General features: G+C 40.0%; 1 protein-coding gene across 1 annotated transcript in view; it reads right to left on the reverse strand.

The window, feature by feature from the left end:
- The window catches only part of pafah1b1b (platelet-activating factor acetylhydrolase 1b, regulatory subunit 1b), a 41,393-nt gene that overhangs the window by 6,226 nt on the left and 21,156 nt on the right, over positions 1-14,011 (reverse strand). Inside the window, exons 3-6 of the mRNA XM_079835274.1 lie at positions 5,770-5,854; positions 5,596-5,670; positions 5,292-5,498; positions 181-349 (exon numbers count right to left, since the gene is read on the reverse strand). Coding sequence (XP_079691400.1) covers positions 181-349; positions 5,292-5,498; positions 5,596-5,670; positions 5,770-5,854 — 536 coding nt within the window. The remainder of the gene's footprint in view (positions 1-180; positions 350-5,291; positions 5,499-5,595; positions 5,671-5,769; positions 5,855-14,011) is intronic.

The following is a 14,011-nucleotide window of genomic DNA, read 5'->3' on the forward strand; positions in this document are numbered from 1 at the left end:
ATCCTGCCCCCAAACAAACCTTTACCCCTCCCCCCGGACCAACAGGTCCAGACTGAGTCTCAGCGTCCAGAGAGAGGATTCTCCAGCACACTAATAAGCTTTAATTCTCCTATATTGGTAGTGGCTGCAGTACACGGTGGGTCAAAGGTCATTCAAGGAGCAAATGCAGTAAATGTGTACCGTGCATGGTCCTGATGCACTCAAAGCCCTGGAAGTCCCAGAGTTTGATGGTCATGTCCGCGGAGCAAGAAGCCAGCATCTTTCCAGTCAGGTCAAAGGAGATGTCCTGCACTGAATCAGTGTGACCCTTCAGGGTCCTCTCGAAATCCCCAGCCTCATAGTCCCAAACCTGCACAACGGGATAAACATACATTTTAAAGTAATGTTGCTCAATTTCAAAAACAGATTATTCAGCTTGAGTAAAACATCCGAGTGCTCTGGTACAGCACAGAAATTAAATTTTTAGAATCAAACAACCCTTAGCTAATAAAAACTATAGTAAAAAATAATCATATTATTAATGTATAACAAAATATAGAATAGGTATTCTATATAACAGAATTATTACATGTACGGTGGTGTTCCATAACTGATATGATTATTACTATGAAAACTATACATAGCATTTGTCCAATTTGTATTTCTAAATATACACTCCCATTCAAACATTTGGGTTCGGAAATACTTTTTAATGTTTCTGAAAAAGATTCTTATACTCACCAAGGCTGCAATTATTTGATCAAAAACACAGTAAAAACAAGTAATATTTGTTAATAATAATAGTAATAATAATTATTCATTATTTTTATAATATATTATAGATCATAGATTTTAAAATGTAATTTATTCCTATGATTGCAAAGCTTCAGTATCACATGATCCTTCTGAAATCATTCTAATATGCTGATTTGCTGCTCAAGAGATATTTATTATTATCAATGTTGAAAATGGTTGTGCTGCTTAATATTTTGTGGAAACTGATCTTTTTTTAACGAAAGTTCAAAAGAACTGCATTTATTTGAAATAATTGTTGTAAAAATGTAAAAGTGATTACCTTTACTTTTGATCAATTTAATGTTTTCTTGATAAATAAAATTATTCCTTAAAAAAAAAATTCTGATCCCAAATGTTTAAAGGATAGTGTATATGGAAAAAAAGAAAAGAATGAACAAAGTGCACATAAGTGAACCATATTGGTCAGTTCATGACACCGCTCACACACAGTCTTAACGCAGTGCAGGATTTTCCCAGAAACACCAAACTGCACAGCGTCATTTACATAAGGCAAGTATTAACGCGGACATGTCAACTACTTTTTTTAGACAAATAGTATAACAAAGTAGTTTTGCGAGCTCTATTTCGCACTAGAGCGCCAATCTAGAATGTTTTCACAAATGTGTTAACTATGTCATCAACTACCTGATATTTCGATTCTCAAATACGTGCAAGTAAATGCATTTTGTCGTTTAAAAACCTTAACGATCATGTCAGTTGATCTATAATGCGCAATAGGCACCGCCATGTTAGTTTGTGCCGGTTCAGTCAGATTTACAACACATAAATGAATCCACTTCTCCCAAAATACATGAAAGAAAGTGGCCGGTGTAGTAGGGGAATAGATTAAACTTTATAGTTACTACACAATGTGTATCTGATATGAATGAAACACCTTGTCAATTTATAATTGAAAGGATTGTTATTGCCATTTCCATAGACAGTGTGTATTTTACAAACTATAAATGTATTTTTTTTGCCAGTACTTATGTGTATATAAATGTCTGAAACCTAAAATAAACTTTATGTGGTTGAAAACAGTGAATAGTTGTGATGTTGCGTTTCCACCGCAGGAACTTTGGCGTGGTACTCGGTGTGTTTCCACCGCAGGAACTTTGGCGTGGTACTCGGTGTGTTTCGACCGCTGGAACCAGGGTCTTGTTGAAGTTCCAGGTAAATATTTCCCCCTCCAAACGGCCCTGCTCGCGAGGTAGTAGTTTTTCAAAGTTCAGGAACTTTCGGGGGTGGGACTTGGGCGCTGAACATGCTGATTGGTTGACTCCACGCTAGGGCTGTCACTTTTTATCAGATATTCGAATATGCATTCGAACATGACGTGAAATATCCGTAATCGAACTATAAATAAACTATTCGGTTTTTAAAGTGCCGTGCAGAGTCCCACACGGGTTCGGGTACCCGCGAATATTGCTGAAACGGGTGAAAAACATCCTAACTTTGTCGGATACGGGTGCGGGTCGGGTCGGACAAGGGAGAACACGGGTCTAAACGCGGGTTTTAAACAGTCACGTGCAAACGAATATATATAAAAAATATATGTATAGGCTGTTGTAGATGTACAAAATCATCTACAATACATATGCCTTGCCTGTATTTCAAGATTTCAATAATTTCAAATCCATATTAGTTATTAGGGCCATATTCGCCCTCCCAGGAGAATCACAACCACGCGCGCGCTCTGCCTGCACTCGTCGAGATGGATCCTGGGGAGTTGAAGAAAAAGATAGCCGCAAATGGGGAACTTCATCCCTGAGGAAGCACGCAGATAACTGTGGTAACAAACCAAGCACACGCAGTTCTATCGAACAGTATTTTGGTTGTTTCCTGAGTTTGGTCTCTTAATAACACTGTCTTAGTACATTAAGCCACGTTAAAGGTCCCATGGCATGAAATTTTCATTTTATGAGGTTTTTCAACATTAATATGAGTTCCCCTAGCCTGAATATTGTCCTCAAGTGGATAGAAATGTTGATCGGTGTAAACCCGAGTTCTGGCTGTCTCTCTCTGCCTTTGAGAAAATGACAGGCCAGACGAGCCAATCCTGAAGTCTCCTGGTTTGACGTCCAAGCAGGAACGTTTTCCTCCCTTTCCTCCGCCCAGAGAATCTGGCACGCCCATGCAAACACTCGTTTGCAGTTCCTTCTTTTTTCAGTTCCTTCTGATCTGTGATCAGTAATTTCTGATGTGTAGCTAATTATTTATTATTCGTGCACACAATGCAGCTTCTCTCTCTCCAGACAGAACGTTTTTTTCGTGTTTTCTATCTTGTGAGTCAGTGTTTTTGTACGTCCTCGTCGCGTCTATCGGTTCTAAAATGTGCATACAGTCATGAGTTTCTGCTCAACATCGGCCTCACACACGCCGAAGCTCGGGCTGCACTGGCCGTTGGCCTTCAACATCCCCGACCCCCAGTACTGCATCTGGCCCACAGCGGAGGCACCAAACGCGGCGTGAGATTAAGCAGAAGGGGGGTAAGCGTGAGCATATTCGGGCTAGCCAGCCTAGCCCCACAATAAACTGGATTACATTCGATTACAGCTGTTGTGTCTTTGTTTGCGCTGTGTACTCAACGCGCGTCACTGACGCTTTTATTTTATTTTAAAAATAATGCCATTATCAACACTTACTTTTAACTCGTTCATCTCGACAGCTGTAATGGTACTTTGCATGTGTTACAAAGTTGGTAATAATGATGAAGACGGACTCGGTGCGACTGGGACTCGTGTTTATTCAGAACTCTCAGATACAAACACAATAAACTTGCACTGACTGACAGCGCTCTCACAACTCAGTAGTTACTATAAATAACTTTGTTAGCAATCGCTGATCTCCGTCTCTGGTACGTTAGTGATGTCCGGTTGGCGAACTAATCTTTCTTTTGAAACGGTTCTTTTTAGTGAACCGAATCAGTTCACCAAATCGGACTGAATCGTTCTAAACGGTTCGCGTCTCCAGTCAGCGCTGATCCATAATTTCCTAAAGTTACTAACTTTCTGACATGAGTGACAGTCCCTCCGACTAGAAATAGACTAATAACCTGAAGTATATGCTGTAACTACAACAGTTCAGACATGCTGAGAACTGATGTGAAGTGAACTCAGGTCCATCCGTCTCTCTGGCAGCAGCTCGTGCCTGCTCGTGCCTCATAGACCAAGTTAAACCACGCCCCCTCCGCTCATTTAAAATACAAAGATGTCAGCCAATCACAACAGTGGGCGTTTTTACTGAAGTCTCACAGTAGACACGCCTCTTGAAGCAGGGCATTCAGCCACAGGGCAAACAGCAATATTGAAAAAATGCCTTTTATTTCTAAATTATGACATTTTTTGATGTAAAAGTCTAACAATATAAGTACACCTCAGGAAACATTATAAAATAATAGAAAAATGCCATGCCATGGGACCTTTAAGCGTTTTCTTATGGCCTAATGGTTTTCTATGGGAGAAAAACGCTTAACATGGAATTAAACGCGTTGCGTTCAATTTCCGGGCTCATCTGATTTTTTGTACATAGTATACGTTATTAGTATTATGTTTACTGAGTTTGGTCTCTTAATAACAGCGTCTTAGTACATTAAGTCACGGGTTTTTTTTGGGGGGGGTCGTAGATATTCAAATATATTCTAATACATTGCTTGATATTTTATATCCGTTCGAATTAGATTTTTCTCAAAAATGACAGCCCTACTCCACGCAGCATTTATTTCAACTGGCATTTTTTTAAAAGTCTTTTGCAAGGTTCGTTCTGCGTTCAGTAAATATCAGTCTTGCTCTCTCTGTCCGATGTCTCAGCAATCGCACAGTCAATGTCCGTAATAGCTGATAATAACATGCGTTGTCTTATTTTAAATCTAGCTTTACGAGCTTTCAGAATACACTTTAGTATCAGTGCTAGTCTCTTTTCCGCCGTTTTGTTAATTACCTCTTAGTAAACCAATACATAACTAGCAAAAGCAGCACAGCAAAGAACGGCACTAAAGGAGTTCGGAGTTTTGCCGACCGGATACAGCGAAAGTTTAATCTATCAACTATCTCCGCTTCACCTTCTTCGTTGCTCTGGTTGGTTGTAGCGCTATCCTATTGCGTGCAGAGGGGATTTGAAAGACAACCGTTCATCCCGCCCCTCGGATTGAGCCCTGCTAATGGGATGTTCCCAGACCCAACATCTTGATGTGTGTCTGGCTTGTCAGCCTAGATCTATAGACCTTGGCATGGAAAAAGGCACAGAGAAACGCATAAAGAAAAGCAGACTGAGAACGCTTAAAACTGCACTGCCTGGTGTCCTGAGAACCACTCGCTGCACCGTTGCCCTGGGAAACCAGAGCATCACGATTTCTCCATGGAGATAGCCAGTGACTCAGCAGAAAAGAATGAGAGCAGATGGATTTGAAAACTGAAACGTGGCACAAGAAAACATCCATATAGCATATGCATACATCCTTGTACCGCCTATCAAAGTCAAAACATCTGATGCATGAACATACAGAACCAAAAAAACACCTTTATAGTGGCGTCCTCTGAGGCGGAGACCATGAGGCTGAACACAGGGTGGAAGATGACGCGTGTGACAGGGCTTCTGTGACCGCTGAGGGCGTACTTCTCTGGCGGGCGTGGGATCCACTCTTTGGGGTCTCGTTTCTGTGCCACGGGGCCTCCTAAAGTGATCTCCTCCTTAGCTTCATTTAGTTTGGACTCCAACTCCATTACCTAACAAAATACAGGAAGTACTGGGATTAGACATCTGTGCAGTCATTTTAGAAATATTGCCTTGTTTTTTACTGAAAAAAATTATACCTGTACCAACCTTTTTTTGTAATCTGATGACTGAAGTCCATTTCTTTTCCAAAAGGCCTGCATACTTCTTATCCAACTCCTCATTCTAAAATAATTATAAGTCAGAATGAGAATGTGACCTACTAACACATCAAATGGGACTGCCTTTTTTATTTTAAAGCTTATTGTGAAAATGTGCAACTACCATATCCAACTCTGCCTCCTTCTTAAAAACAGAATATGCCTCTTCGTAGCCATTGGAGCGCAGATAATCTGCTATTGCTCGATTTCTGAAAGGCAAAGATGGGACTTTATTAGATAAAATGGTGTGTGATCATCACCCAATTCAATTTAGATTTAATGCATGTACGGAAAATGATCAATGATGAGACTGGATCTAAAATCACATTAGCAGCGACAGAGATGTCAATATGTTACAGGTCACAATCACTACAGAACCATGCAAATGTTGTTAGGGACATCAAGACTCATGGGACGTGCAGAATCCAAAGCGCAAAGTTTTGTGAGTGACAACAGAATTTAATCGGTTATATTATTGTTCAATTTACGGAATCCAGGAATCAGTCCTGAAATAAAACGGTGTACAGAATTAAATTAAACTCTCCAAAGAGAAGTGACAACTGTATTTAGCTGCAGTGTATGTGGTCTTTCTTTTTTGCATACCGCAGAAACTTTCCCCAGGAATTAGGGACTTTGGTACTCTGTTACCAGTTTTCCACCAGCATGAACCGGGTGCTAGTGCCAGTTCGGAGTTGGTTCGACTGACAAGCCTTCTAAGAACCGGTTTGCCTTTCCACATGCTAGAGAGCCACCACAGATCCAGGTCTTACGTCACTGTACACGTCTTATCTTTCTCAGCAACGCTAGCGAGGGAGCGGGAAACACAAACACACCAGGCTTATTCGAAATGCATTGGCACTGTGAGACAGATTAGTGTATGGCATCAAAGTATAACAAGAGCGATTCAAAAGCATAAGGAGTCGTATGCTCTCGCTGTACTTTGATGTCATACGGCGATCGGTCTGCACAGCGCCGATGTATCTTGAGCAAGCCTTCCATCAACAATGCCGAACGTTGCATTACTATTGATGCTCATGGCTTTGCGAACCCAAAACAGCAAATCCAACGCATTTGTGCAGCTCTCCGTAATTTGTATAGACGGAGATTACAATTGAGCAGCTATTAGCTCAATTAGCTGCTATTTCAAAAATGGCGCTCACAAGTTTGTGTTCGTCTTGTTGGTCACGGTAACCCTGCCCCCAGTCCCTGACGCAAGTGGTTCTTACTTCTAGATCAGCAATGTTTTGGTGCTACTTAAGAATCACTTTCCTGGTTCAGAGCTGGTGCTTTGGGTGTCGAAAGACAAACAACCGATTTGAAACTAGTCTCTGGCTCCGAACCAGCACTCAAACTGCCTTGGTGGAAAAGGGGTATGCGTGTTTTGACTGCAGGAACCAGGATCTAAAATGAAGTTCTGGGTAAAAATTCCCCCCTCAAAACGTCCCTGCTCGTGAGGTAGTACTTTTTCAAAGTGCGGTGCGTGCAGCAAGAGTTGTTGGCTATTCGAATCAACAATGAAGTTGAGGTTCAGGCTTTACTAAGTTTATATGCGGCGGATGAAATCCAGTGGGAACTGGAAAGTTGCATGCGGTCCTACGTCACCGGACTAATCTTCACAGTACTTTAGACCGCGATGGAAATGTAGACAGCAACAGGTCTGGGGGGAAAAAAAGTTCCTGGGACAAATTGTTCCAGGTAATTTCGATGGAAAGAGGCTTTAGTTGGTTAGTCAGTTTTATCTATCTCCGTAGGGAAATCAAGTTTGTAGCATAATCAGACATTTAATAAAAACATTTTAAAAACACAGTTGGCATATACAAACAAGTAAACTTAAAGAGTTTTAATTTAACCAGACCAGCTGGCCATCAAATAACGATTAAAACACGATTAAAAGAAGAATTTAAAAATTACATTTTCTTTGGGGTATAAAAGATCATTTGGACCTGTTTTTCATACAACGGGAAACAAACAGTACTGTTGGCAGGTGGCAACAATTCGAAAGCAGAGGCTAAAAAAACACCTATGATTCACAAGCTTTAACACTCTCTCTATATAGATACTTTCTATACTCTGTAGCGTAATCTCTTACAGTTTACTTGCCATTGTGATCACTTTCCTTACTGATTTGATAGATGTTTTGGCGTTGCAATAATTGTTTCTGCACTACATGGTTATAAAGAGTACAGTTGCGTCTCTTAATGAAAGTGGAGACTGGGAAAAAACCGAAGCAAGGAAGTAACCAAAACAGTGCCCTGGTTGTTATGGACACCTGCCACTGAGGATGGAAAAAGTCTCAAATGACAGAGCAGGAAATGCCAAAATGGAAGACCGAGCACTTTCACTCGGTCTCTCGAGTCTCGACACACACATACACACAGACAGAGCCTCTCCTTTTCTCTTCCTGTGCTTCATTATGTAAATGAGTCTTTCACCTCTTCAGATGATGGTAAATATTTCATGAGCTGACCAATGGGTTAAATTTAGGTAGTGATGTCAGCATCTTCGAGACTAGACTTCGTGACTCCTTTGAGGGAAACTGAACAGAACACGAGCTGCCCAGTAACCAAAAGCAAAAAATGGTTTCAAAGAACAGCCACCTGATGACATTTTTATGTAAATATAGCCAAATGAACCAGGCATCAAGTTTCTTAAGGGTGACATATTTTTTTCTTTTTTCTATTAAAATACTTTTTTCCAAACCTATTGTATCCTCTGAGCTGACGTCAAATGCACCAGATGGGGAAAAATATCCATAAAATCCATTTTCAGTGCCCCACCCAAAATATGCTCACCATCTTCTACAATCTTCTCTGCATCTGATACAATGCAAAAATGTGCATTTCCAAGCAGATATTACCAAACAACAGTTTTCACAGAGAAAGCATGAGCAGTGTCCCGCTTTTGATGTGAACACTCATATTTGCATTGTCAACACTCATGCATCTGCTGGCAGATACTCCACTAAACTGTTAGAATGCTGTAGTGCTCTCTTATGCTGCGTTCACACCAAACGCGAATTGAGCGTCAAAATCGCATCTACCGCGTCTAGTTTCACGCGCGAACATTTGGAATGCATTCGCGCGTCTGCAGAGAATTGGACGCGCGTAGAAATCGAGCGTTTGAAGCGAAATTGACGCGCGTTCAAGGCACTCCAGGAGAAATATGTCATAAAACACCACTCTGCCTCTTTTCATTTTCATTAAACATATATATTAAGCATTAATAGCCACACAAATGTGGTCCAGGCAACTCCTACATCATCTTCAGTACATGTATATTTAAATATCCTTAAAATATAAAGTTATGAAATTCTCTTTGCCCTCAGTCAAAACGATTTGGCAGACAACAAATTATAGATTCATGAGAGCAAAGCTCGGCCGTTAGATCTACACAAAACGAACCACTACAGGACACCAGAGCCAGCGGCAGACGCCAGAAGGACTGGCCGAGGAAAGGCTGCCTTCGCCGGGGTTATGAGCAGTGATTGCCCGGTGATCGCCTGGATCTCACAACTCCAAAAACACAAGATTATTTTTTATAAATAAACTTATTTATAAGCGCTCTCTTTAGAAATAAACCACATATTTGAGCTATAAACAACTACATTCCCACCTTAAAAAGTCTTAAAACTACATTTTGTGACACAATAGTACTATTTTTAATTTATGCAGGGTTTCTCATACACGTCACTTTACCACGTGACAGCAGCAAGCAGGCTCCTGATTGGTTAACGCGGCGCGAATTGACGCCAAAGTTCAAAATTTTCAACTCGGGCGTCAGACGCGAATACGCTTCAAACGCGTGAATGCACAAAAGCACCATTCGCGTGTAACGCGCAAGACGCTCAATTCGCGTCCAATTCGCGCCATTCGCGTAACACGCCTTCCGCGCCGCGGGACCTCCAGACGCGCGTCAACGCGCCTTTCCATTGACTTAACATTGAAATCACTCGCGCCTGACGCTCAATTCGCGTTTGGTGTGAACGCAGCATAAGGCGAATTGCACTTTATTGCTCAGATTAAGTTATTAACAAACCTTTTGAAAGTTGATTTTAGAAATTTGTGAATCATTTCAAATCAATGCTAAATACAATCATTCATATGTGAACATGTTTCCCCCACCTCTATTAAACATGCCTCTGGAAATTTATTTAGGGGGGAAATTATCACTCCTTAATGGAAAGGTTCCTTTCTGTCACTGCATTGCACATAATACAGGGCTCGACATTAAGCCTGTTGATGTGCTTGTCCTTCGGACAAGTAAACCTGTCATTCACTTGTCCGAGTAAAAAATTGGCTTGTCCAGAATTTTTTTTGTGTGCGTGTTGTAATATATAATTTATTCTGAAGCAATATTCTCACCAGTTTTTAATCTTCAAACTGAATCGTTCAATCAGTGTTTCAAGCTTAGACATATTTAAATCTGATATTTTTACCTTTCATAAAAAGGCATTTTTTCCCTAATCTTATTCAATATAGGCTATGCTTTAGCTTTCATTTTATATTGTTAAATTTGATCTATAAATTCAATTAGAATAAGACACTATATGGCTGTTACCAATCAAATTAAATAATTGACATTGAAGAATTACAACTGCATTAAATAATGTTATGAGATTGTTTTAAATATTTTTTTAATATAAAATAAGAAATGTTGGAAAGAATGTTTAAACATGAAACTAAACTGCCAGTAGGTGGCGGCAGGTAACCGTCTTAATGAGTGAGTCATTGAGTCAAGCTGCGTAGCAATTCGCATACTATCCGTACTAAATAGTATTCTAAAAAATAATTAGTATGCCCCAAATCATAGTATGATGAAAACAGTATTCCAAAGATTCCCGGATGGTCTACTATTTCCGGTCAGAATTCGAAGTGCAGATCGATGCGCACTCTAACGGCTGATATTGCCCACAACCCATTGCGAGATGAACGAGGATTCTATTAGAGCTACAAACGCGGATAAAAAGTGCGAGTGCAGCGGTTAAGTCGAGAGGGTTAGATAAAGGGGTTTGAGTGAGCAATTATCAGTATCTAACCTGACGAAAAGATATTTATTAAATATTATCCGCATTATAGTTCATCTGCAGCAGGAGTCTCTGCATTAAAGACTCACAAATGGCAGATCGACGTGAGACTACATTTCTCACCGATACGGTAGGAGATTAAGCTAGGATTTGAACTGTGACGATGATTGACAGGGCAGTTTAAATGGTGACGGGATGCACGTAACTAAGCAACAGAGTCCATTATAGATGACGAAGTAGTATGTCCCAAAGCTTGCATACTCTTCTGCTACACACTCAAAAGTATGTACTTTTTCTTCACAAAAAGAGTACATACTTTTAGGTCGTAGTATAAGTAGGCGAATTGGGACGCAGCAGCAGTTGTTTGCGAATAGGTCATTGAATCTTTGATTCAACCGATTCATTCAAACACTGAATCATTCACTAACACGCCGTTGCTGTGAGATGCGTTATGGTTCTGCAGTGATCTTTGTTTGGAACTATTTTCGCTGCTGAAAGAGAACAAAAACAGTCAATATTGCATCTAAAATGTAAGTGAATTAATGTTAATTAATTGTTTATGGAACTTTCATATGAAGTCAGTGTCACATTATCATATGTTATAAATCGTCCCTGCCCGATGAAATTCACGTATGTCCAAAATGGTTACTTTTCAGGAAGTGAGAAAAACACCGTATTTCAAAAGCAGTTGAATGTAGCGTTGTCATACTTGGTACGGCATCTTTACACTGGCAAGAATATGGTTAAAGATGTAATGATATAATCCACATTTGACCAAAATTGACTTTAAATGGACATACGTGCATATTTTACAGTAACGGTGGTCGATACGCGTTCTTCCGATCATTAATTAGAATGGCCAAGTCACGTTTCATATTGACAGAGGAATACGTGCTGGACATTCTCAGCCTCTGGCAAGCGGTGATAGCAGTATGAGTGAGGCATGTTCTAGTGACAATCATGACAGTAGCATTACAGGCTATAATTTGATCAGTTTGACTAAGAAAAAAAAAGTTTGAATCTTATCAATGAGACCGAGTTTATTTACATACTAGCAAGCAAACTAATCTGTGAAGAACTAGATTAGAACTAAACTGTGGAGAGCTTCAATGTCGTACTTTCGGCTATCCAGTGCTGAGCTTCGATGAAACTTCAAGAGACCGGCGAGATGCTTGCACAGGGCGGGAGATACGCGGCGTGATTGACAGCTTTGACACCAAATGGATATACGTGAAAATCAGATGACATGATTTCACAACTTTTCATTGGCCACTTAGATATGTGAAGCATACTGTATACGGAAATGAACCTGGACATTCAATCCGTCGACAAATCTCAAAATCGGCAAAATGGACATACGTGGTTTTCATCGGACAGCGACGAAATGTAAAAACTCCACGTTTAATTAATTTTAACAGTGTGTGTGTGTTAACGGAGTTATTCTGTGCGAGCTGTGCTCGTTAGTTTTTTTTCGATTTCTCCTCGAGAGACTGCATGACTATCAACAGCGCTACCTTGTTACCGCCAGTTCATTATATATTATATATTATTATCCACCATCGATCGCTACTAAATGAATGCAGAATCATTCTTGCATTTTGGTGACTCCCTAGTTATTTTTTGCTATTGCCGTTTTAATCAGGCTACTTCTCCGGTCGGGCAAGTAAAATTCTTTCACTTGCCCCTTCAAAAAAATCCACTTGTTCCAGACAAGCGCTAATGTCGAGCCCTGTAATATGAATAAGAATATATATCAGCTGTCCATGACAGGCCTAAACCAGCCAAGGTCCCAGCACATAAACAGTCTAATTCACGTTGTTGACAAACTCCCAAAAAATAGATTTTAGTCAATATTACACACCTCTAGAAACCAGTATGACAGGTTTTTTGGTGTCAGAGCAGAAATTATACACTTTAATGAAATATTTAAAAATGATTTCAAAGTGATTCAACTTCAGCATAGTGATTAGTGCTGCATTATAATCATTGGCCTCAACTGGTTAAGTCTGTGATGTTTGTAATGTGGCTTTGGCTTAAAGGCTTCAGCAGTACAAGCTCCCAGAAATAACTTTCCATCCAAACAAGGTGGCCAGCCAACAAGCACATATTCAAATGTGCTCAAATATTTGACAGAACTGCCCTTTCACCTATATCATATCTTCTTAACACAGCTTCTTCTAACCGTCACTCTTTAAATCAGTGAATAGGGAAACTTCCGGTGCACCCGAGATTACCCAAAGACCCCTGGTGCTACATGAAGCATGGAGGACGCACAAGGATAGTCACACAATTATGAACCCCTCCTCCACTCCTCAGTTGTGAGGCTTTATGAAATATTAAAGCTAACTAGCTGTCACAGGAAGCTCCCTGAGGCGCATGCAGCCATGCTCTTCGCTAGTGCAATGAACTGCCCTTGATATCAGATTTCACTAGGGATAACACTTTTATTTGATCACATGTTGATATTTAAGCATTTCAGAATCAAACAGACACTTAACGTATTTTCTGGAATATAAGTCGCCCTTTTTTATCATCGGAAATGTTCTCGACTTGTATTACAAAGGGACTTAAATAATGCATTTAACGTCTAGCATGCAAAACAAGCACAATGTGCGCACATTTGGAATTGTACCAAATGAGTGAAGTATATCAGGCCACGTTTATTTGTTTAGCGCTGTGGCTGTGTCCGCTCTTTAGAAGTTAGAAATAAGATGGATACACTCTATTTATTATTTTTTTCTGCAAATACAATGCAATTCTGACCAAGTGTGACTCATTCACCTTATTTTTAACGTAAGAGCAGACAGCCATTTGTAAATTGAACGCGTTAAGGCCCCAATATATTCACTGCAAAGTTTTCGTTCTTCGTTTAGGGGTAAAACGAAGTTCATAATACTGACCAGCGATATACTGGTAGCAAACATCTGACGCCGCCCACACTGCTGAGAGCAGCATTTAGATAAATATGTAAATATGTGCTGCACGCTTTTCTCTCAATTACAAAAACACACAACAAAATGGAGAAAACCGCAAGCAATTTAATAAAGCATATGAAAATCATCTCTCCAGTGTGTTCATGATTTCACTTGTGGAAGTCTGACCTCGGTTTCGAACTCCCAACAAACTTTGTTTCGGCCTGATTTTGTTAAATTACGTCACATCAGTTCGTCTTTCAATTTCGTTTGAAGTATATCGGGGTCCTAGGCCTGTCATGATTATGAAATTTGGCTGACGCTCAGTGTTGGGGAGTAACTAGTTACATGTAACAGCGTTACGTAATTTAATAACAAAATAAATGTAATAGTAATCCGTTACAGTTACTGAGAATTTTTTTTAAATGAAA

The sequence above is a fragment of the Gobio gobio genome (genome assembly GCF_949357685.1).
Source record: "Gobio gobio genome assembly, chromosome: 14".
Lineage (NCBI taxonomy): Eukaryota > Metazoa > Chordata > Actinopteri > Cypriniformes > Gobionidae > Gobio > Gobio gobio.